The sequence below is a fragment of the Symphodus melops genome (genome assembly GCF_947650265.1).
Source record: "Symphodus melops genome assembly, chromosome: 13".
NCBI classification, from domain to species: Eukaryota; Metazoa; Chordata; class Actinopteri; order Labriformes; family Labridae; genus Symphodus; species Symphodus melops.
This window is the reverse complement of record NC_136703.1, coordinates 17,956,019-17,978,427: the sequence shown is the minus strand read 5'-3', so window position 1 is coordinate 17,978,427 and position 22,409 is coordinate 17,956,019. Positions and strand designations below refer to the sequence as shown.

The following is a 22,409-nucleotide window of genomic DNA, read 5'->3' as shown; positions in this document are numbered from 1 at the left end:
CTAACTTAAGTCAGATTTTGTTAAAACACTTTTTTATGATTATGATGCTGACATAAACTTAAATGCTACTACTACTACTACTACTTATTACTAAGTAACCCGCACAGATATAAACATCTTGTTTATGTATATCTATGGTAACCCATACCTTATCCGAACAAGCCCCGCCTCCCTCCTCATGACTAACGTTTACTGTTTCCACGGTAACGACCCTGTTAACTTTATTCTCAGTGATCTCCCCGGAAGCTAACTTTAGTATATTTAAATGAGCAATTAACATTTTTACCAAAGCGAGAAGATATTGAATAAGGTGAGGGTAAATTAGCCTGCTGTTTATCACTGCAACAATTCTATTCTTTATTGACTTTTACGACTGTGTCAAAAACGTCTTTGATCATCTTCACCGTTCACAGTTCTTTCAGTGGCGTGTTGCTGCTGGAGATGGCTACTTCTCCCGGACCATTAAAAGCCACAGCGGTGAAAGGGATATCAAAGTTCCCGGTCTTACCCCCGATTGAAGGAGCGCAGCAGGGGGATGATGAGGTTGCACAGGCCACTGCAGCAAAGGAGGAGATAGCCCGAAGAATACGTATTCAGGAGAAACTACTGCGGCACAGGAGAAGCAAAGTGCAACAAGAGCAACTCCATAAGATACTGTGCGTTTTCAGCTCAGCTCTGGCAGCTTTACTTTGTCAGTCATCATAGCCAAATATACTAGGAAATGATTCCTGCATATTATGTGGAGTAAGTAATAATAGGCTGTAGACCACTGGGCCTGTCCTGCAATGTAATGTGTTTGTTGCATTATTGATTACAGAGTGTCTAGAGCAATCAAGGACTACAGACAGAGCAAAGAGAGGGAAGCAGTTTGCAACCATTCACCAGAGCCACAGTTTCCACCATCTGTATGGCAAGCACAAATATACATATCTCACATTTGAAATAAAAATGTACATTTAAATATAGCCATAATGCATGTGTTTTAATAATTCTTGCAGATGCTCAGTGAGGATCGGAAGCGAACGGTAAGATTAAATCTTAAAATTTTTAAATCTGACCTTTTAAGAGAATAAACACCATGTTTAAGTGTTTAATGCCTCTCTAATTTAGTTTTAATCTCATGCACAGATGAACTATATGTTTCTGAAGCACTGTGTGGAGAGCAGTCCAGTGGTTCCAATCCAGCAGCATTGGTTGGACTCCATTGTTGCCAGAGTCCCTCTTAAACTCCAAGAGACTCTTGAGTCCAAAGCACTTCTACAGGAGCTCTGCAAGGAAGTCAGTAACGACTTCCACAATGTGATCGTCAGGCACACAGGTATTGCCAGTTATTTGAATGTATGTATTAATGTTCGCAGTGCACATGTTGAGAAAAGTTGAACGCTGTCTGATACCATTTTCACTTCCGTCAGTGGACACAGTACTAAAGAATCCACAGAATGAAGGACCTAGCTGTGAAAAACAGGCAGCTACACAAACAAAGTGAGTGTCTTATGGAGAGAAATGGTTTACGAAAATATATTCGCTTGTCTTTTTTGGATGCCCATTCCTGATCTGTAATTCAAATCTTTGGCAGACATTGTGAGTTCTCCCAACCTTGGCATCAAAGGTTCACTAGAAGTCGCAAGTTTATGCAAAAAAATCTACACATTCTTCATCCCGTAATGCAAACTGTCCTTGAGATTGGCTATGAGACTTTTTCTTCACTAATCGTGGTTGACCTCACTGAATGTTGGTAAGTAAAGAAACTATGAATGCATGACACTTCATAAAGGATTGCAGAACTACAGTATCGCACATGACTACTGAAGACTTGTTTTTGAGTTGAAGTGTGTTTCTCCTGCATCAGTGCTTCAGGACCTGTAGACTGTAAGAGCCTACTGAACAAAATGGCTTTGCAGTGTAAGAGGACAGAAGACCATATCATGAACACATGGCTTCCTAAAGTCATCAGTTTATTAACAAGTAATGAATCACTGAGGAGGGTGAAAGAGGACAAACTGGACTCCTTCTTCATATGTGTTTCAACCCTCATCTCAAATCAGGTAAGATTTTATTGACTGAAGTTTGGCTTTGACTTAGGAAGAGTACATACGTTTTTATTTTTTGGCAACCCATCTATGAGAAACACTGCTACATCTAAACCTGTACTATTAAACTAAATGTATAGTCCAGCCTGATGTTTATTGGTAAATCTGATCTGGATTCTGAATTAAGAAGTGAAATCATTTTGCCAAATAAAAATAATGGAAACCATAGTATTCTTCATGGATATTCCTTTTTGCAAAAAAAAAAAAAAATGACCTGATGGACTTTTGTCTTCTGCAAATTCCCAGTTGAAATCGGTGCTTCATAAAAGTGTAGAGGAGTTTGTCGGTCTGTTTGATCCAAGCGCTGTTCACCGCCTCCCCGTCTTTCGCATGGCCTTGACCTTCGATGATGAAAAGATGGAAATTTATCCCACCTTACAAGATCTAAAAGCTGCTGTCTTTCAGATTCTTTATGCCATTACAAATACACTGCAGGTGGGTCAGGTGTAAAAGAAATGTAATGGAAAAATACCACTTTGGGCCATCATCTTCATGTGAAGTCGTATTTTGATCTTTTCTTTTTTATCTTCACATTGACCCACAGAAAGTTCAGACAGTCCAGTCATGGCTTCTACAAGGGGCAACAGTGTTTGTGGATGCAAAGGTGGCCGATCACATTCTTTCTTGGGCTAAGGTCACTGTCAAGTCCACCCTATGCAAGAATCTAGAACAACCTGACAAACATTTCAAGAACTATGGTGACATTTCCAGAATAGTATTTTTCTTCCTATAATCGCCACATAACTTAAACATTTACTTCTTGCTGACTTTTTCTGTTTTATTTTGCAGTTGCCCACTATGACTGGTTAGTCAATGGAATGGCAAAAGCTAGGGTGGATAAATTCATGAAAGAGGAGCACTCTTTTGAAGATTACACTAAGGTTAGTCTAATTACAGCTGAGTCGGTGTATCCTTTGTTCTTTTATTCCTGTATTGAGAATCTGTAATCAGAAAATGAATACAATATTTGTTTTTTTCGTTTGTTTTTGTATTTAAAATTATTGCATGCACCACGCCAAGCACACATCTTTCATTGTAATGCAGTACATGGCACAGCTAGTTTTTGGTATTGTATTAATAAAAAAATAACACAATCAACTTTTTTTTAGGGTGGGGTTAGGATTCTCAATTGATTAATAGCAAATTATACATAACATTTGAAGCACATGTTATGAACCTGTTCTTGCATTTCATCAGTGTTTCGGATGACTGTCAGTGTGTTATGCCACTTCTTTTTGAAGGAAGTGGAGGAGTTTCATTCTCTGTCAAAGGAGATAAGCAGCCTCCCAGCCAAAGCCCACTTCACAATGGTCCATCTGGACTGTGAAGAGCTTAAGCAAGGCCTGGCCAACAAAGCCAAAAACTATGCAGAAATACTTCTGAAAAAACTCATCATCAGCCACCGAGAGCAGAATCTACAGTGAGTCACTTCTTGTAACAAAAAAAAAAAAAATCAACATTTTACTGCGTTTAAAATACTGGATTCTTTTTTAACAACCTATTGTGTGTCTGTTCAAAGAATCTGTTCAGAATTCGAAACCATCAGAGAGAAGGCTGTGAAAATACCAGAGACTACAGAGGAGATGACTCAGCTCATTCATTATATTAATTTCATTAAGACAAATGGTCTTGCACAACTTAATGAAAAAATAAAGGTTGGTAGCCAGACTATTGGCTTTACATTATGTGTACCACATCATACAACATGTACAGTAAGTCTGTTTAAGAAGTAAATACATCACTGTCCTGACAGGAAGCCTACTGCAGATTGATCTACCTCCTTGATGTCAGCATCATTGAGCCAGAGGATCAAGAACTTAATTCGACTGTCTTCCTCTGGCCAAAGAAAATCCTTCATTCCTTTGAGCTCAATGATGAGGTAATGCTATTGCCTCTCTAGTTTCACAATGTTATATCATTGTTGTTTTCTCATGGACAACCTGGTTCTGAAAAGTTCTGTCCCTTTTCCAGGTGCTGCAGAACGCCAGGCAAAAAGGGGAACAGAAATTGATTGCCAGAAGAGAAAAATTGATGGTACATCTGGAAAAGTTGGGACGCAGGATAGAGGAGTTCCCATATTGTTCTGAGCTGGATATGATGCAACAGGTGAGGTGTTAATGGAAAGTTCAGACACCTTTAGAGGAATGGTTCCAACATTTTTGGTAATAATATACCCTTGTACGTTCTTCTTGTAAATAATATTGAAATATAAATGCCACTCATATTTGTCACTGCAACATGAAGATACTTACAGAAGTATATCCGAAACACTGAACTAGTTAAAAGTACTATATAATCAAAACACCTCCCAACTTAATCTACAGGATGTGACTGCCACCATAATACAATAAATATATTGTTTGTTTTGCACTTCTAGTAATATATATAGACCAGAACAATGTAAGAAGTTATTAGAGTTGTACTGTTTTTGTCAGGAAAAACTGCTCAATCAGAAAAGTAATTGTGTTTTGATTACTTTTTGGGCAGTATATAAAGAACATCAAAACAGTTCAGAAACTTCTCCAGGAGGCCGAGGAGGCCGTCGTCTTCATTAACAAAGAGGAAGACTTTTACAAATGGGATCAAACGCGTTACCCAGAGGTTGATGTCATCAGAGACGGCATTGAACCATATCTTAAACTGTTTGGACTTGTCCTGAAGTGGCAGCGCACGGAGAAAAGGTTGGACTTTAGCCTGACGTATGTTGTGCTCTCATCAAAACATTACATGACAACGTACGAATATGTTCTTTTGCGAATAGATGGATGGACGGTTCCTTTCAGGATCTAGATGGCGAGAGCATGGAGGGTAAGGTGGATGAGTTCTTTAGGGAGACCTTTAAGATGCTCAAGATTTTCCAACAAAAACACAATAAGGCGGAACAAGAGATGGAGAAGATGGCAGGGGTGACGAAGCGACGCTCCAGTGTGGATAGTCCGAGGAAGCAGGAAAGCCCCACAGTCTTTTTGTGCTCAACTGTTATGGAGCAAATCAAAGAATTCAAGGTAGTGTATATTGTTTAAAATATGTGATTTGATAAAGTATTGTAGTATGAGAAGTCTTGTTTTTTTATGCTAGTCCATGCTGTGGAATGTGTTTGTGTCAACAGGAATACATCCCTGTAGTGTCAATACTGTGTAATCAAGGGATCCGAGCTCGCCACTGGGAGCAGATGTCAGAGATAGTGGGGTATGACCTCACTCCTGACTCTGGTACTACACTGCGCAAAATTCTTAACAAGAACCTGACTCCATACCTGGAACAGTTTGAGTCCATCAGTGCTGCTGCTAGTAAAGTGCGAACACCCAAACAACTATTTAAACAGTTAAAGTAAATGGCAAAGTGCTAAGTGTTAAATAACCAAACAATGTGTTTCTACAGGAATTTTCACTGGAGAAGGCGATGCAAACCATGTTGCATATTTGGGATGGAATTTCTTTCCACTATCAGCCTTACAGAGAAACTGGAGTGTCAATTCTGACTGCCTTGGATGAGATCCAGACCATGCTAGATGACCAGATTGTGAAGACTCAGACTATGAGGGGCTCACCGTTCATCAAACCATTTGAAAACGAGATCAAGGTTAAGTTCAAATAACCCTGACCCTAACTTATTTGCCAAATTATAATGAATGAATTCATGTAATGCCTTTACCCAGTCCAGACGATATTTAACTGTTTGTTCTTCTCAGCGATGGGAGGAGCGTCTTCTTCGAATCCAGGAAACCATAGATGAGTGGCTGAAGGTGCAGGCCCAGTGGCTCTATCTGGAGCCCATCTTCTCCTCTCAGGACATCATGCAGCAGATTCCTGAGGAGGGACGACTTTTCCAAACTGTTGACAAAAACTGGAAAGAAGTTATGAGGCATTGTGTAAAGGACCCAAAGGTGCTCTTGAAAAAGCGTTATTGTAACAAATTATTCATTACAAAAAAAGGAAGTTTGAAAGATAGCATTGTTCTGTTAACCGGTGATTTGTAATTGTAGATTCTGGCAGCTACCTCACTGCCTGGTTTGCTAGAGAAACTGCAAGATTCTAATAACCTCCTGGAAGCCATCATGAAAGGATTGAATGCATATCTGGAGAAGAAGCGTCTCTTTTTTCCACGGTAAGCTAAATCTTGCAAGCTTCGTTCGCCAATCCTTTTTTTAATATCAAAGATATTGGATACCTATCACTGATGTTTTTGTAGGTTTTTCTTCTTATCCAACGATGAAATGTTGGAAATCTTGTCTGAGACAAAGGACCCACTGAGAGTGCAGCCCCATCTGAAGAAGTGCTTTGAGGGCATTTCCAAACTCGACTTTCTACCCAATCTTGATATCCAGGTAAGACGGTAGCATGTTCCATAACACCGTAGTTGATAAACCTTCACTGACTACGTATTATTTTACCCCAGGCCATGTATAGTAGTGAGGACGAGCGTGTGCAGCTAATCCAGAATATCTCCACATCTGAGGCCAAAGGAGCAGTGGAGAAGTGGTTGGTACAGGTGGAGGATCTGATGATTCGCAGTGTCAGAGATGTAGTGGCTCGGTCTAGATTGGTAAGATCAGATCCCCTACATGCTGCGATATGTGTTCTCTTAAAACTCTCCATTAATGCATATCCATGTGCTCTGTTTGTGCACGTGTGTATTCGTCTCGAACTTGTCTCGAAATAACAAACGTGAATTTACACCTTTGGAATTAGTCAAGAATATATTTAATTATAGATAAAAGAAGATAATGTTGTGTGTGCATCATGTTCTGCATTGGACTCTCTAAACTTCTTTTTTGGGTGTTCTGTTCATAAATGTGAATGTGGTTGAATTTACAGGCTTATGCAGAAACTGCCCGGAGCCAGTGGGTGAAGGAGTGGCCTGGGCAAGTGGTGCTTTGCACTTCCCAGATTTTCTGGACTTTGGAGGTTCATGAAGCCATCAGAGCTGGAGCTGATGTATGTATTTACCCCATTTACTTTGAAAATTGACCTTTTCAAAATATGAGTTTTTAAGTTGTGGCTATACCTATTTCAAAAAAACAAAACATTGACCAAAGAAGCGTTTATTTCTTCTTAATTCAGCTACTAGTGTTGGACAGTGTAATAGATTTTGATAACTCAGAATATTTTGTTCTTTATATTCTTAAGATTATGACATTCTAAAAAGATAGATGGGAAAAAGTGAAAGTGTAAATTGGCTTTTTTTTTGCAGGGTTTAAAGAACTACTATCAGCAACTCCAGAATCAGTTGAAGGACATCGTAGGGCTGGTGAGAGGGAAACTGCCCAAACAAACAAGGACCACTTTGGGAGCCCTGGTTACAATTGATGTCCATGCTAGGGATGTTGTCATGGATCTCATTGACAAAGGTGGCATACAATGCTAAGTAGACTGTAGACGATGTTGAAGTAATACCTCAGTATAGAAATATTGAAAAGAAAATGTTTTTCTGTTTTTTTACAGACGTGTCATGTGAAACAGACTTCCAGTGGCTAGCCCAGCTTCGTTACTACTGGAGCAATGACAATGTCCGTATTCGCATAATTAACTGTGACATTAAGTATGCCTATGAGTATCTGGGAAACTCACCACGTCTGGTCATAACTCCACTGACTGACAGATGCTACAGAACACTGGTAAAATGTCTGACAAGTGGCTCACAATGACACATTTCCTTTAAAAAATAATATTAAGCATATTTTTTAACACTGAACTCCCTTCGTTTTAGATCGGGGCTTTCTACCTACATTTGGGTGGTGCGCCTGAGGGTCCAGCTGGAACAGGAAAAACTGAGACCACAAAAGATCTTGCCAAAGCTCTAGCTGTGCAGTGTGTGGTCTTCAACTGTTCGGATGGACTTGATTACCTCGCCATGGGCAAAGTAACATGAGCAGATCATTTTGGATTCACAAAATTAATTAAATGCCATAATAATTATTGCAAATGATAGATTTGATCATTCACTTTGCTGAAATATATCACAGTTTTTTAAAGGTCTGGCGTCATCTGGTGCGTGGGCATGCTTTGATGAGTTCAACCGCATTGAGCTGGAGGTGCTGTCTGTGGTGGCCCAGCAGGTTCTGTGCATCCAAAGGGCCGTCGAGCTGAAACTGGAGTATTTTGACTTTGAAGGGACAATGCTCAAACTCAATCCAAACTGTTTTGTGTCCATCACAATGAACCCTGGCTATGCAGGACGTTCAGAACTCCCGGACAATCTCAAGGTCTCCAATCATTTGAATAATGTTTGATCAGTCTTTGTGGGTCTGTTCTTTGAGATACAAGAAATATTGGCTGTTACTTCTTCTGCATAATGGATGATATTAATCCCGTTATTTGATCCAAATTCCTTGATTCATCCCAGTGTTTTTGCCAGCTTCATTATATTCATTGTGATGCAATGATGCTTTTTATGCCATCCAGTACAATGTAGCAAGAAGTGTGTGACAAACAGTGGCAGGAACACCTGATCTTACGTTTCTTTTGTTTCTCTGCACAGGTGTTATTCCGAACAGTGGCCATGATGGTCCCAAACTATGCCCTAATCGCAGAGATCTCTCTGTATTCTTACGGCTTCCTCAATGCCAAACCACTGTCAGTAAAGATTGTGATGACCTACAGGCTCTGCTCGGAGCAGCTGTCCTCCCAATTCCATTATGATTATGGCATGAGGGCTGTCAAAGCTGTTCTTGTGGCTGCAGGGAATCTCAAGCTCAAGTTTCCTGATGAGAATGAGGACATACTGGTATTAGTGCTGAAATCTAGATATTCTGGACAAATTGTTATTTTCCCTACAGGTGAAAAATGTTTGACCCCTTCTCTGTCTTCAATATGTTTTAATATTCAGCTCCTGAGGTCAATAAAGGATGTCAATGAGCCCAAGTTTCTGTCCCACGATATTCCACTCTTCAATGGAATCACTAGTGATTTGTTCCCGGGAATCTCTCTTCCTGAGGCCGACTATCAGGTCAGATATTTTGTCACCCTGTTTCATTCTTTAGTTCTTAATCTAACAATGGCTATGTCATGAAGTTATCAATATTGTAAGCTGTTTTGAAATCAGTGTTTTTTTTTAGTTTTTTAAAAAAAAATTCCTTTATAGCTGTTTCTGAAAGCTTCAGAGGAGTGCTGCCTGAAACACAACGTACAGCCAACAAAGGTTTTCTTGGATAAGATGATCCAAACTTATGAGATGATGATAGTCAGACATGGGTATGTTGTGTTTCAATTCAATGGTGTGTATGTTTGCAGTTACATACTGTAGCATTTAACGCACATGTATCAAGTATATAAGAACCGTAATACCGTTTGAGAGTATTTTCTCTTTTCCAGGTTTATGCTTGTGGGAGAACCTTTTGCTGGAAAGACCAAAGTGCTTCATGTGCTAGCTGACACTCTGACTCTCATGAATGAAAGAGGGTACGGCGAGGAGGAAAAGATCATCTTTAGGACATTGAACCCAAAGTCAATCACCATGGGACAGCTCTTTGGACAGTTTGACCTAGTTTCCCATGAGGTAGACACCCTGTTATATTTTGTATCACAGATGAAATAGAAATATTGTATATGTAAAGTGCTAATGTTGAATAGGAGACAGCAGGAAGCCATTTACTCTTTTCCCCCTATTATTAGTGGACAGATGGGATCGTGGCCAACACATTTCGCGAGTTTGCATCTGCTGACACGCCAGATCGTAAGTGGGTGGTGTTCGATGGCCCTATTGATACACTGTGGATTGAGAGCATGAACACTGTGCTGGATGACAACAAAAAGGTAAACACCACGCAGTAAAAAGCTTTCACTGTTTCTACTCATGTTTCTTTCTCCCACATGTACTTCAGGTGGATTTTTACTTTCCTTTTCCTCCACAGTTGTGCCTGATGAGTGGTGAGATAATCCAGATGTCCAATCAGATGAGTCTGATTTTTGAAGCCATGGATCTATCACAGGCCTCTGTGAGTTCGAAGTTTGGAGTTGAATTAATCATTAAGCTTTTGAAACTTAATTGAATCAGTGGTCTTCATTTTAAGTTCCATCTGTGTTAGACCACATACACACCTTTTTATTAGCCAGTGGAAGGAACCACTCTAATTGCATGATTGGCAGGAGTTATTTGGATGATATCATACTGTGTTTGTTTGCTTATTTCCTACCACTGCAGCCTGCCACAGTCAGCAGATGTGGTATGATTTACATGGAGCCGTCTCAGTTGGGCTGGGAGCCCTTAGTAATCTCCTGGATGAACACTCTTCCTGATGCTCTCCAGAGCCCCAACAACCGCTCCCTGCTGCTGGAGCTCTTCCATTGGCTGCTGCCGCCTACTCTCAGGATGCTGCGGAAACACTGCAGAGTAAGTGAGCCCTGGCCCCAGATCCAGAATATCTGTAGAACATTTAAACATTGAAGTTTATTGCTTAATAAAATGCAGAACTTATGACAAACTGAAGTATACTTTTTGTTTGCAGGAGGTTGTTTCCACTAACAACAGTAACACTGTGGTGTCCCTGTGTCGACTCTTTGAGATGCTGCTCACAAACCCTGTACAGACAGGTCCAGGGGATAAAAATATTCGCACCTGGATCATGGTAAAGGACCGTTTTTTTTCTTTGTTGTTGTTTTTTGCATTAACATTAAACCATATTCATTACTCCATAGTCACACTCCAATACTCTTTGCATTTCAGTAGGTAAACTTTTTGTACAACACCTTTTCAACCTTTGTAACTACAGGCAGGTTTTGCCTTCGCCCTGGTCTGGTCTGTGGGTGGCAGCTGCGATGCAGACAGCAGACAGAGGTTTAGTGAATTCTTCAGGGGGATGGTGTCAGGAACGGAAGAAGAACATCCTTTCCCTGCCACCGTTGGGAAATGGGAGTGTCCAATAGATGAGAAGGGCCTGGTGTATGAGTATTTCTATGAGGTAATTACATCACTCTGAGGTTTTTCAGTTTGAACAAGTTTGTTCAGGTTGAACAAGGTTGTCATCTCTAAACAGTTTAAAGGAAAGGGTCGCTGGATTCACTGGAATGATGGCATCAAGAATGTCAACCTGGGGGACAAAACCACCAAAGTGCAGGAGATCATTGTTCCCACCATAGATACAGTTCGTTACACCTACCTCATGGATCTTTGCATCACCTATGCAGTGTAAGTATTCCATGGGGCATGGTGCGACTGATATACAAATGCTGAATGCTGTAACCTGAAAACGTTGTTTCTACCTCTACTATTTGTTTCAATAGAATATTTGTCATTTCTTCCAACATTTCTCTCCCCTTCAATAGAGTCTGGTAAACGTTTCCTCCCTTTCTCTCAATAGACCTCTGCTGTTTGTTGGTCCTACTGGCACAGGAAAGTCAGTATATGTGAAAGAGAAGCTGATGAACAATTTGGACAAAGAGCGCTATCTGCCTTTCTTCATCAATTTTTCAGCTCGGACTAGCGCCAACCAAACTCAGGTTTGCATTAAGCAAGCGCTCACCAAGAAATATTTGGCTTGCAAGGAATACATTACTAGATACAATTTGTTTAACAAGTAAGTGGCTATTCTATGTTTGATGTTTCCTAGAGTATCATCATGTCCAGGTTAGATAAGAGAAGGAAGGGGGTGTATGGCCCCCCCATGGGAAAGAAGTGTGTCATCTTTGTAGATGACATGAACATGCCTGCGCTGGAACAGTTTGGAGCTCAGCCACCTGTGGAACTACTTCGACAGTATATGGACCACGGAAACTGGTTAGAACAATTTTCTATGAGATGCGTTTTTCAATATTAATTTCCTTCAGGAAGCGTAAGCATTGTTCATCCCACAGACCTCATCTGTTTTGCTCTGGCAGGTATGACCTGAAAGATACCTCCAGGATCAGTCTTGTTGATCTACAGTTCATCGCAGCTATGGGGCCCCCTGGTGGTGGAAGGAATGCCGTGACATCCCGCTTTCTTCGCCACTTCAACATCTTTAGCATTAACGCTTTCAGTGATGACACCATGGTTCGCATCTTCTCCAGCATTGTAGCCTTTTACCTCAAAAACAATGAATTCCCGCCTGAATATTTTACCATTGGCAGCCAAATAGTGACAGCAACAATGGAAGTGAGTCTCCTGAAAACACAGATTACTGTTCAATCTCGATTGATGGGTTTGTTTTTGATGTGTTGCTTGTATCCTTTTTTTTTTTTTAATTTTGAAAGGTGTACAAGAAAGCCATGGAGAATCTGTTGCCAACTCCAGCTAAGTCTCACTACACCTTCAACTTGCGGGACTTCTCACGTGTCATCCAGGGCTGCTTACTGCTTAAGAAGAATTCTCTGGAGAACAAGCGCACGATGATACGCTTGTTTGTCCATGAGGTGTTCCGCGTCTACTATGATCGCCTGGTGGATGACAAAGATCGAGCATGGCTCTACAAGCTGATGACTGGCATCCTCAAAGAACACTTCAAAGAGAACTTTGAGCAGGTGTTTGAACATCTGAAAGAAGGCAGTAAGGTAAGTTAAGATGCATTAAAATTAAGTTTTCTTTAAAAATATATAGATATGTATTTATTTCAAACAAGTAGAATACACTGTGTGTCTTTTTAGCTGATTGAAGAAGACATGCGGAATCTTCTGTTTGGCGACTACATGAACCCTGACCTGGAGGACGATGAGCGTTTGTACGCTGAGGTGCCATCAATGGATAGCTTTTCAAATGTGGTGCAGTCTTGTCTCCAGGAATACAACCAAATGCACAAGAATCACATGAACCTTGTCATCTTTCGGTAATCACTTTAAATATTATAGAGATTCATAAAAAAAAAGTTGCTCTGAAGCATTTTACTTTGAAAGCACAATTAAAAGATATTTATTACTGTACATCCAGCCAAATAACATGTGCTTTAATACAATATGAAAATAAAGCCATGCTTTTATAGCATATCTTCTCAATAAAACCTGAATAGCTGACAATTGGTCTTCATTATGAAGGTATGTCCTTGAGCACCTGTCTCGTATCAGCCGTGTGTTGAAGCAACCTGGAGGTAATGCCTTACTAGTGGGAGTGGGAGGCAGCGGACGCCAGTCAATCACCCGTCTGGCTACATCCATGGCGCACATGACCATGTTCCAACCTGAGATCTCTAAGAGCTATGGCATCACTGAGTGGAGAGATGATCTAAAGGTCAGATTTGTGGTATCATACAGACCGCTTTGTACTCATGTTGATTCCTTCTTATGATACATTACGCAATTAATACAGTTGTGTAAGATTTTGACAACATTCTACCTTTTCTTATATTTAAGATGCTGCTGAAAAATGCTGGGGTCAAAGGTCAGAAAACAGTGTTCCTGCTCACTGATGCTCAAATCAAAGATGAGGCTTTTCTGGAGGATGTGGACAGTGTCCTGAACACAGGGGAGGTACCCAATCTGTTTGCGATAGACGAGAAACAGGAGATCATGGAGGTAGGATGTCATAAACTATTTGTACAGCCCCATAGAACAGTATATATCTTGTGTAAATCAATGTTCATTTCTTTTCAATCTTTCCATCTTCAGACAGTACGTCCTATTGCCCAGGCTGGTAATAAGAACTTGGAGTTGAGTCCTTTGACTCTGTTTGCTTTCTTCGTGGCGCGTTGTCGAGAGAACCTGCATATTGTTGTAGCCTTCAGTCCGATTGGAGACGCCTTTCGAAATCGCCTCCGCCAGTTCCCATCCCTTATCAACTGCTGTACCATTGACTGGTTTCAGGTGATATTAAGAATCCATTAGCTTGTTTGTCGTAATGGTATTAGTAAAACTTGTTGCAAATGAAATGATGGAGAAAACTGTCAACCAATTTGTGTCAGCCAATCAGATGTGGAAAAAAAAAAAGAATAATAAAAGTGAAAAATAGGTTTGTAAATAAACACTATATCAATGGAGTCAGCATTAATATGAACACCATCTCTTTTTTCTTCCCTGACAGCCATGGCCAGAGGAGGCTCTTGAGCGGGTTGCCAACTCCTTCCTGGAGCCTTTGGAGATGAGTGAGAATGAAAGGAAGGAAGTCGTACCCATCTGCAAAACATTCCATACCGCTGCCAAAGAGCTCTCACACAGGTATGGCTTACCGATGACTTGAACATTCAAAAGGTTAAGGATTTTTACAAGCTTTTAATTGGACTGATGTTTTATTTTGTAGATTCCTCTCTGAGCTGGGTCGCCATAATTATGTAACCCCCACATCCTACCTGGAGCTGATTGCAGCTTTCCGGCTGCTTCTCACTCAAAAAAGAGATACTGTCATGAAAGCAAAACAGAGGTATACCAACGGTCTGGATAAACTAGCCTTTGCTGAATCTCAGGTATCTGCAGCATCATTTTTATTCATTTATTTCACCTGATTTTGTTTTTTCAGCATGCATGTCTATGTATTATTTTATTAATGTCCCTCACAGGTCAGTGAGATGAAGAAGGAGCTTGTAGACCTACAACCCAAACTGGAACAGGCAAAAATAGACAACAACAAAATGATGAAGGTGAAAGAATATCTTCATTCACAGTAATGTTAACTGAGTATACAGAGAACTTGAAAACTGACTGAATGTGATGACTTTATCAGGTGATTGAGGTGGAGTCTGTAGAGGTAGAGGCTAAAAGTAAAGTTGTACGTGTTGATGAGGAAGCTGCGACTATAAAAGCCGATGCAGCTCAGGCTCTGAAGAATGAGTGTGAGAGTGACCTGGCTGAGGCCATCCCTGCCCTGGAGGCTGCTCTCTCTGCCCTGGACACTTTGAAGGTGAGAAATCCTGCAGGTGCTTCATTGTGATAACTTAATCTACTCAGACTTTCACTGTGTGTATACAGTTCAGTAAGTTGAGCTTCCCGTTTCCTTTCAGCCGTCTGATGTGACAATTGTAAAGTCGATGAAAAATCCCCCTTCAGGCGTGAAGCTGGTCATGTCAGCTGTGTGTGTGATGAAGGAAATAAAGCCGGATAAGATAGCTGACCCAGCTGGGACAGGAAAAAAGGTTTGACTGCATAAAATCACATCTTGAAAGGAAATCATTTTTTGTTCTTCTTATTTGTGGCCACTTTGTCAAACCTTACCTTACTAATCATTTCACATATTTTGTTTTGCCAGGTTTTGGACTACTGGGGCCCGAGCAAGAAACTACTGGGTGACATGAACTTTTTACGAGATCTTAGAGTATATGACAAAGACAACATTCCTGTGAGCGTCTAAAAGAAGTTCTACATGTATTATGTCATACTTTGCTTGTATTCAGCATGGTTAGACTCTTCCATTTGTTTTTTTTGCTGCAGGTCCCTGTGATGCAAAAGATCCGTAGTGAATTCATGACTAATCCTGAATTTGAGCCCAGTATAGTGGCAAAGGCCTCCTCTGCAGCAGAGGGCCTTTGCAAGTGGATCAAAGCAATGGAGGTGTATGACAGAGTGGCAAAGGTGCAGTGACTTTGGCTTTGAATGGATTTGTTTTTTCACTTGAACGAACTTGCATACATGCATCAACTTATTCTTTGATTACAACCCTTGTCTTTGGCTTTAGGTTGTGGCTCCGAAGAAGGCAAACCTTGCAGAGGCACAGGAGTCGCTAGCTGCTACCATGGCCCTGCTCGACCAGAAGAGAAGCGAACTAAAGGAAGTAGAGGACCGCTTGGCTGCCCTTCAAAAAACCTTTGAGGAGAAGACAGAAGAGAAGGCCCAGCTGGAGATCCAGGTGGATTTGTGTGCGAGGAAGTTGGAGAGGGCAGAGAAACTTATTGGTGGTCTGGGCGGAGAAAAGACCAGGTCAGAATGAAGACATATACATTCTGTAAATTGTTCTGAAAATAGAACTATAACTGACTTAATTGATTGTGTCTTGTAGATGGTCTAAAGCAGCTGATGATCTGCAGAACACGTATGACAACCTGACTGGAGACGTTCTCATTTCCGCTGGGGTTATCGCTTACCTTGGGGCCTTCACTGCAGGCTTCAGACAGGACTGCACCAAGTCATGGACCAAACTCTGCCAAGTAACACACTGACAGATCTTTTATAAGACTTTTCAGAAGCTTTATTTGAGTTAAGACTCGCCATTCAAGGTCAGAATCTTTGTGAGAACTCTTTCACCTGTATTCACCAACCCGTTCGCTAAGGTTGAACACCTTCAACCTGCTGTCTGTCCCACAGACGGATTTTAAGACTTGTGGTGATCGAGCTTTGTGGTGAAAAAGCAGGCCTATGAGCAATCATGTGCACCCAGTCTACTTGTGGATTTTACTGAGCCAATTATTGTTCCTGGTCATATCAGGATTTAAAAATGTCGGTCCATCAACTACTCGTTTGTACAGTATATATATTGTATATTGTATATGTACAGTATGTTGCTTTAAAGCCCCTTGCGACCTTTGACTGTGAATACTGTGCTATACAGTATTATTAAACTTGCCTTACTTACTTGCTTCATATTTTTATTTTGCACTCCCTCAATATCTCTAGTCCAAGAAAATCCCATCATCAGATGACTTCTCCCTCAGTAAGACCCTGGGAGATCCTATCAAGATCAGGGCCTGGAACATTGCAGGCCTTCCCAGTGACTCTTTCTCTATTGACAATGGTGTCATTGTCAGTAATTCCCGACGATGGTGAGTCTGTATTATACGAATGTTTTGAAGAGAAATCTCTTATTTCTTACATAAACATGCACCAGGGTTTACAATTGAACCTAAGATTTGTCCCACCATCAATATTTGTGTTATTGAAGGCCCCTAATGATAGACCCTCAGGGTCAGGCCAACAAGTGGGTGAAGAATTCAGAGAAAGACAACAACCTGAGTGTGATCAAGCTGACAGATGGGGACTACATGAGAACTTTGGAAAACTGCATTCAGTTTGGAACACCTTTGCTGCTGGAAAATGTAGGGGAGGAGCTGGACCCATCGCTGGAACCGCTGCTGCTCAAACAAATCTTCAAACAAGGTGAGTCTGAAGGCTGTTTGGGCAATTCAGATTGTGATTCAAAAAAATTGTATGCATTCAAAATTATGTTTGTTTCACGTAGGCGGTGTGGATTGCATCAAGCTTGGGGAGAGTGTTATTGAATACTCCTCTGAATTCCGTTTTTACATCACCACTAAGCTGAGGAACCCACACTACCTTCCAGAACTGGCCACTAAGGTATCTCTGCTTAACTTCATGATTACACCAGAGGGCCTGGAGGACCAGCTACTTGGGATAGTTGTCGCCAAGGAGAGGTAGCACCCAAAAAAAAAAAAAGTCACGTCGTTATCCCCTTGATAGAATTCTTTTCATTTTTAAAGAATATTTCTGCTCTCCATTTTCACCACAGACCAGAGCTGGAAGAGGAGAGAAACGCACTTATCCTGCAGTCAGCTGATAATAAGAGACAGCTAAAGGAAATTGAGGACAAGATCCTGGAGACGCTGCAGTCGTCTGAAGGAAATATCCTGGAGGATGAAAGTGCCATTCAAATTCTGGACTCTGCAAAAATCATGTCCAATGAGATTTCCAAGAAACAGCAGGTGTGGACTTTTCGAAAAATTACCATTTCCTGTTCTATTACAAAAACCACACCTGTATTTAGAATGTGAGGAGTCTGACATTTGGTAATATAACTTCCTTCTGTCACATGTTTTACAGATTGCGGAGAAGACAGAGATCAAGATAGCAGAGTCTCGAGAAGGTTATAGAGCCATAGCCAAGCACTCTTCCATCCTGTTCTTTAGCATTGCTGACCTCACCAACATAGACCCCATGTACCAGTACTCTCTCAGCTGGTTTGTCAACCTCTACATTAACTCCATTCAAGACAGGTGAGTGTTGCACATGAAGGGGACTCTGTTGTGTCCCAGAGATGGTAAACATTCAGTCAAATTTGCTGGGACTTCATGACTTAACCAGCAGTTTAAAAAACATTATTCTCAATCTGTATAACATAATCACACTTGATTTAACCATGGGACAAAAAGGGGGATTATTGAATACAACTTAGAAGCTTAGATTCATGCTTTAATCATGAAGTTTTTACACTTTCATTGTTCTGTCTGTTATTCATCAGTAACAAGTCCAAGATCCTGGAGCGGCGGCTTCGATACCTGATTGATCACTTCACCTATAACCTCTACTGTAATGTCTGCCGCTCTCTTTTTGAGAGGGACAAACTTCTCTTTTCATTCCTGCTCTGCAGCAATCTGTTGTTGTAAGTGTTGCTGGATGAATCAGTCACATTATTAGAATTTGTGTTTTAAGCCACATAGTGCAAACTTGTTTTTTTTTTTTTTTTTTTTTTCTACCTAGAGCAAAAAAGGAGATTGAATACTCTGACTTAATGTTTCTACTGACTGGAGGAGTGGGTCTGCAGAACACTATTCCCAACCCAGACCCCAGCTGGCTACAGGACAAGAGCTGGGATGAGCTTTGTAGAGCCAGTGATCTGCCTGGCTTACAGGGAATAAAGTAAAAAAGCATCACCAATCACAAACTATCTCAACCAAATAATCCTTTTTTTGTGTAATGGAGGGAACTTAACTCTGTTTTTTTTTTCCACAGAGAGGCTTTCATCAAAAGCCCAGAAGACTTCAAGCCCATTTATGACAGCAAAGAGCCTTGCAACACTCCTCTGCCCACTCCCTGGTGTGAAGAACTTAATGAGCTGCAAAAGATGATTATTGTTCGATGTCTCAGGCAGGACAAGATAGTGCCTGCTGTGACTAAATATGTGACTGGCAAACTGGGCAAGAAATTTGTCCAGCCCCCTCCCTTTGACCTGAGTAAAAGCTACTTGGACTCAAACTCCACCATCCCTCTTGTGTTTGTGCTGTCCCCGGGAGCAGATCCCATGGCCAGTAAGTCCTAAAGTGACAATAATTGACCGTCAAAGATGCAACCTCCTGAAAGTGATCAGAGATTACAATATCCCCCCCACAGGCCTGTTGAAGTTTGCCAGTGACAAAAACATGAATGGTGCCAAGTTCCAGTCCATCTCTCTGGGGCAGGGCCAGGGACCCATTGCTGCCAAAATGATATCCACCGCCATGCAGGACGGGACGTGGGTGTGTTTGCAGAACTGTCACCTGGCTGTTTCCTGGATGTCCTCTCTAGAGAAAATCTGTGAGGATTTCAGTCCCGCTACATGCCACCCTGACTTTCGACTTTGGCTCACAAGCTACCCTTCAGCCAAAGTAAAGTTGAATGTGTATTATTTGGCACATGCAGATATAATACCAACTTTAAACAGTAAGATGGAGCTTTGATATGATTATGATCTTTCCTGACGCCAGTTTCCAGTGACCATCCTGCAGAATGGGGTGAAAATGACGAATGAGCCTCCTACTGGACTCCGCCTCAATCTCTTGCAGTCTTACTTGTCAGATCCTGTTTCTGACCAAAACTTCTTCAATAACTGTCCCAAAAAAGAGCTGGTGGGTTGATGGAAAGCTCTGTTGTGCATTAGAAATTGTATTTGTTGATCAAGTTGGTCTTTTGTATTAAGGTATTGTGTTTCGTTTTTTTCCTCCTCGTCTCATTAGATCTGGGAGAAGCTACTGTATGGCCTGTGCTTCTTCCATGCTCTTGTTCAGGAAAGAAAGAAGTTTGGTCCACTGGGCTGGAATATTCCCTATGGTTTTAATGAATCTGATCTACGGATAAGCATCCGACAGCTACAGGTATTAAATCATTCACTTTTAGAGACCACGTTTCTACAATCCCAGGATTCTAAAATGTATTGTGTGTTTTTCTCTCTTTAGCAATTTGTAAATGAATATGATAAGGTTCCTTTTGAGGCTATATCTTACCTGACCGGAGAGTGTAACTATGGTGGCCGTGTGACTGACGACTGGGACAGGCGGCTCCTCTTGACCATTTTAGCAGATTTCTATAACCAGGACATCATTGAGACACCTCGCTACCCTTTCTCACCCAGCGGTGAATACCATGCCCCACCCAAATCCAACTATGAGGACTACATTGAATTCATCAAGGTAAAGCCTAACCTAAGATGTCACAAATAAACAGCAAAATGCATGTTGTTTATCTCTTTAGGAAACATAGTGACTTACAACTAAGAACTATTAACTTCATTTCATTGCAGGAACTTCCTTTCAGCCAGCATCCAGAGGTTTTCGGGATGCATGAAAATGTAGACATTTCTAAAGATCTGCAGCAGACAAAGCTGCTGTTTGATTCGCTGCTGCTTACCCAAGGGGGAGGAGCTAAGGGAGGTGGTAGCTCCGGGAGCGACAACACACTGTACGACATAGCAAAAGACATACTTACCAAGGTAAAAGCTTTCCACATCCCGTTTACATTCAGTCACTCTTAGCAGTGTGGTAGTGAGTTTTGGGGATGGCAGGAACAGCAGTTCACGAAGGCCAAGACAGAAATGCCCTAAAAAGTAACAGATGGAATTGCACTGGTCGCTGGATTTTTTCACTGTTCCTGATGCTATTTGGTTCATGTCCTCCATTGGTTCATGTGACTCTTTCTCCCACATCTGTCTCTCCATTGCTCTCCTTGCTGTTAAAGGCCGAAAGATTTTTAAAAAACCACCTTTTTGGGAGAAATGGTTCTGGAAATGTTTTTTAACTTAAAGACAAGAAAATTACATTTTACAAATATTAATAATAATTTAACTTCAGAAGTTCTATCTTCACCTGTATCTCCCATTTTGGTGGAAGATATCAGGGGGCACAAGTACAGGTGTACACTTCTGTTGAATTGCCGATTTAGTGCTTCCCTTTTCATGATTGCTTGCTGCACGCACTCCGTTGTATATTTCTTTAACCAACTGACTTTTCTTTCAACAGCTTCCCAATAACTTTGACACAGAAGCAGCTCTGCTGAAGTTTCCAGTGATCTATGAAGAGAGCATGAACACTGTACTGGTCCAAGAGATGGAGCGCTACAACACGTATGAATGAACAACACAATGCAGAACTCTGAGACGCACAGTTCACCATCAACAACCATCATCTTAACCGCTGTTCTTCTTTTTTTTCTCCTCAGGCTGTGTACTACCATCTGTGTGAGTCTACAGAATCTGTTGAAGGCCATCAAGGGCTTGGTGGTGATGGATGCAGAACTGGAGGCAGTTGCGGGCAGTTTGATTGTGGGCAAGGTCCCAGAGAAATGGGCCAAGCGCTCTTATCCCAGCCTCAAGCCTTTGGGCAGCTACGTGACAGACTTTCTCTCAAGACTGAAGTTTTTGCAGGTGAGACTATTGAGGAAAGATTCTAACATGAAAAACTGGAGAAATAACTTTGATTTATGGAAACTCTGTTTGTTTAGCAACTTATGACTACACTTTTACTTTGTGTGTCTACAGGATTGGTATGACACCGATAAACCGAACGTGTTCTGGCTGTCCGGCTTTTTCTTCACCCAGGCCTTTCTGACTGGTGCGATGCAGAACTACGCCCGAAAATACCACGTCCCAATTGACCTGCTAGGCTTTGATTTTGAGGTTAAAAGAAAGACTTTGAATCCCTGTATCTTCACTCCAAATACAATCTCACAGCCCGCAGAGTATACTTAGCTTTAGATTTATTATTGACTTACACTTACAGGTTCTCCCTATTGAGGAGTCAGACACATCGCCTGAGGACGGTGTTTATGTGAATGGAATGTTTCTTGATGGAGCTCGGTGGGACAAAGACAGGTGATGGTTTTTACCCAGGGCTTTTTAAAGGCAAAAAAAATATTTAAATGGTGGGGATGAACAATATTTTATAAACTTTTTTTTTTTTATCCGTAGTGGCGTTCTGGCTGAGCAGCATCCCAAAGTCTTGTTTGACACAATGCCAATCATCTGGATAAAACCAAGTAAGTATCATCATACCCCTGTATTAAATCTTTTAAATAATTCCTTGTGTTTTTTCCTCTTTTTTTTCCTTCCTCACTGTTCCTCATTTTCTTTGTCTTTTTGCTTCCTTCTCTCCCCTGCAGCTCAAAAGAGCACCAGTCAACCACAGAGGCTGTTTGTCTGCCCTCTCTACAAGACGAGTGAGAGGAAAGGAACACTCTCTACAACAGGCCACTCCACCAATTTTGTCATTTCCATGATGTTGCCCACTAGCAGGCTCCCTCAGCACTGGATCAAGCGTGGTGTTGCCATGCTCTGCCAACTCGATGACTGAGTTCAGACGACAAATCTGAAGAATGTTGCGGTGTCAGATTAAAAAAGTTTAATGCTTCATCAAAAATGTTATGCTCATTTACTATGTTGAATAAAACTTCAAATCAGTTGTGCACATATCAGTTTATGGACAACTAACAAAAAAGTGCAGTTTCATAACATACCAAACCTGTGAAGCACTTTGCATGCAGCCTTTTATTAAATGCCTGCACACCACTT

General features: G+C 41.2%; 1 protein-coding gene across 1 annotated transcript; it reads left to right on the top strand.

Annotated features, from left to right (window-relative positions):
* Positions 1–183: 183 nt before the first annotated feature.
* dnah12 (dynein, axonemal, heavy chain 12) lies at positions 184–22,305 on the top strand. Its single transcript, XM_079359957.1, has 74 exons — positions 184–310; positions 414–656; positions 818–905; positions 999–1,025; positions 1,129–1,318; positions 1,413–1,482; positions 1,577–1,735; positions 1,850–2,045; positions 2,337–2,525; positions 2,635–2,788; positions 2,880–2,971; positions 3,332–3,510; positions 3,610–3,745; positions 3,844–3,969; positions 4,062–4,196; positions 4,578–4,771; positions 4,852–5,095; positions 5,200–5,385; positions 5,472–5,672; positions 5,782–5,976; positions 6,076–6,197; positions 6,282–6,417; positions 6,489–6,635; positions 6,908–7,027; positions 7,284–7,440; positions 7,535–7,707; positions 7,800–7,952; positions 8,056–8,295; positions 8,571–8,816; positions 8,919–9,038; positions 9,174–9,283; positions 9,404–9,587; positions 9,704–9,844; positions 9,943–10,026; positions 10,233–10,421; positions 10,537–10,656; positions 10,801–10,989; positions 11,065–11,216; positions 11,389–11,527; positions 11,638–11,804; positions 11,906–12,161; positions 12,260–12,556; positions 12,650–12,828; positions 13,034–13,226; positions 13,349–13,510; positions 13,604–13,798; positions 14,016–14,149; positions 14,232–14,394; positions 14,488–14,568; positions 14,652–14,828; positions 14,929–15,060; positions 15,174–15,263; positions 15,356–15,496; positions 15,600–15,841; positions 15,921–16,068; positions 16,535–16,680; positions 16,800–17,014; positions 17,097–17,289; positions 17,385–17,577; positions 17,696–17,868; positions 18,114–18,254; positions 18,353–18,511; positions 18,605–18,900; positions 18,983–19,236; positions 19,336–19,476; positions 19,585–19,722; positions 19,804–20,037; positions 20,148–20,336; positions 20,863–20,966; positions 21,062–21,266; positions 21,381–21,518; positions 21,622–21,713; positions 21,810–21,877; positions 22,001–22,305. The coding sequence occupies exons 2-74, from the start codon at positions 442–444 to the stop codon at positions 22,189–22,191; spliced, it is 11,925 nt and encodes a 3,974-aa protein (XP_079216083.1). The 5' UTR covers positions 184–310; positions 414–441; the 3' UTR covers positions 22,192–22,305.
* The last annotated feature ends 104 nt before the right edge of the window (positions 22,306–22,409 follow it).

Coding starts and splice junctions, on each gene's coding strand:
- dnah12 (XM_079359957.1), top strand. CDS start 442: ATGGCTACTTCTCCCGGACCATTAAAAGCCACAGCGGTGAAAGGGATA. Junction 1,319..1,412: donor TGTGATCGTCAGGCACACAG/GTATTGCCAGTT, acceptor CACTTCCGTCAG/TGGACACAGTACTAAAGAAT. Junction 10,027..10,232: donor TGGATCTATCACAGGCCTCT/GTGAGTTCGAAG, acceptor CTACCACTGCAG/CCTGCCACAGTCAGCAGATG.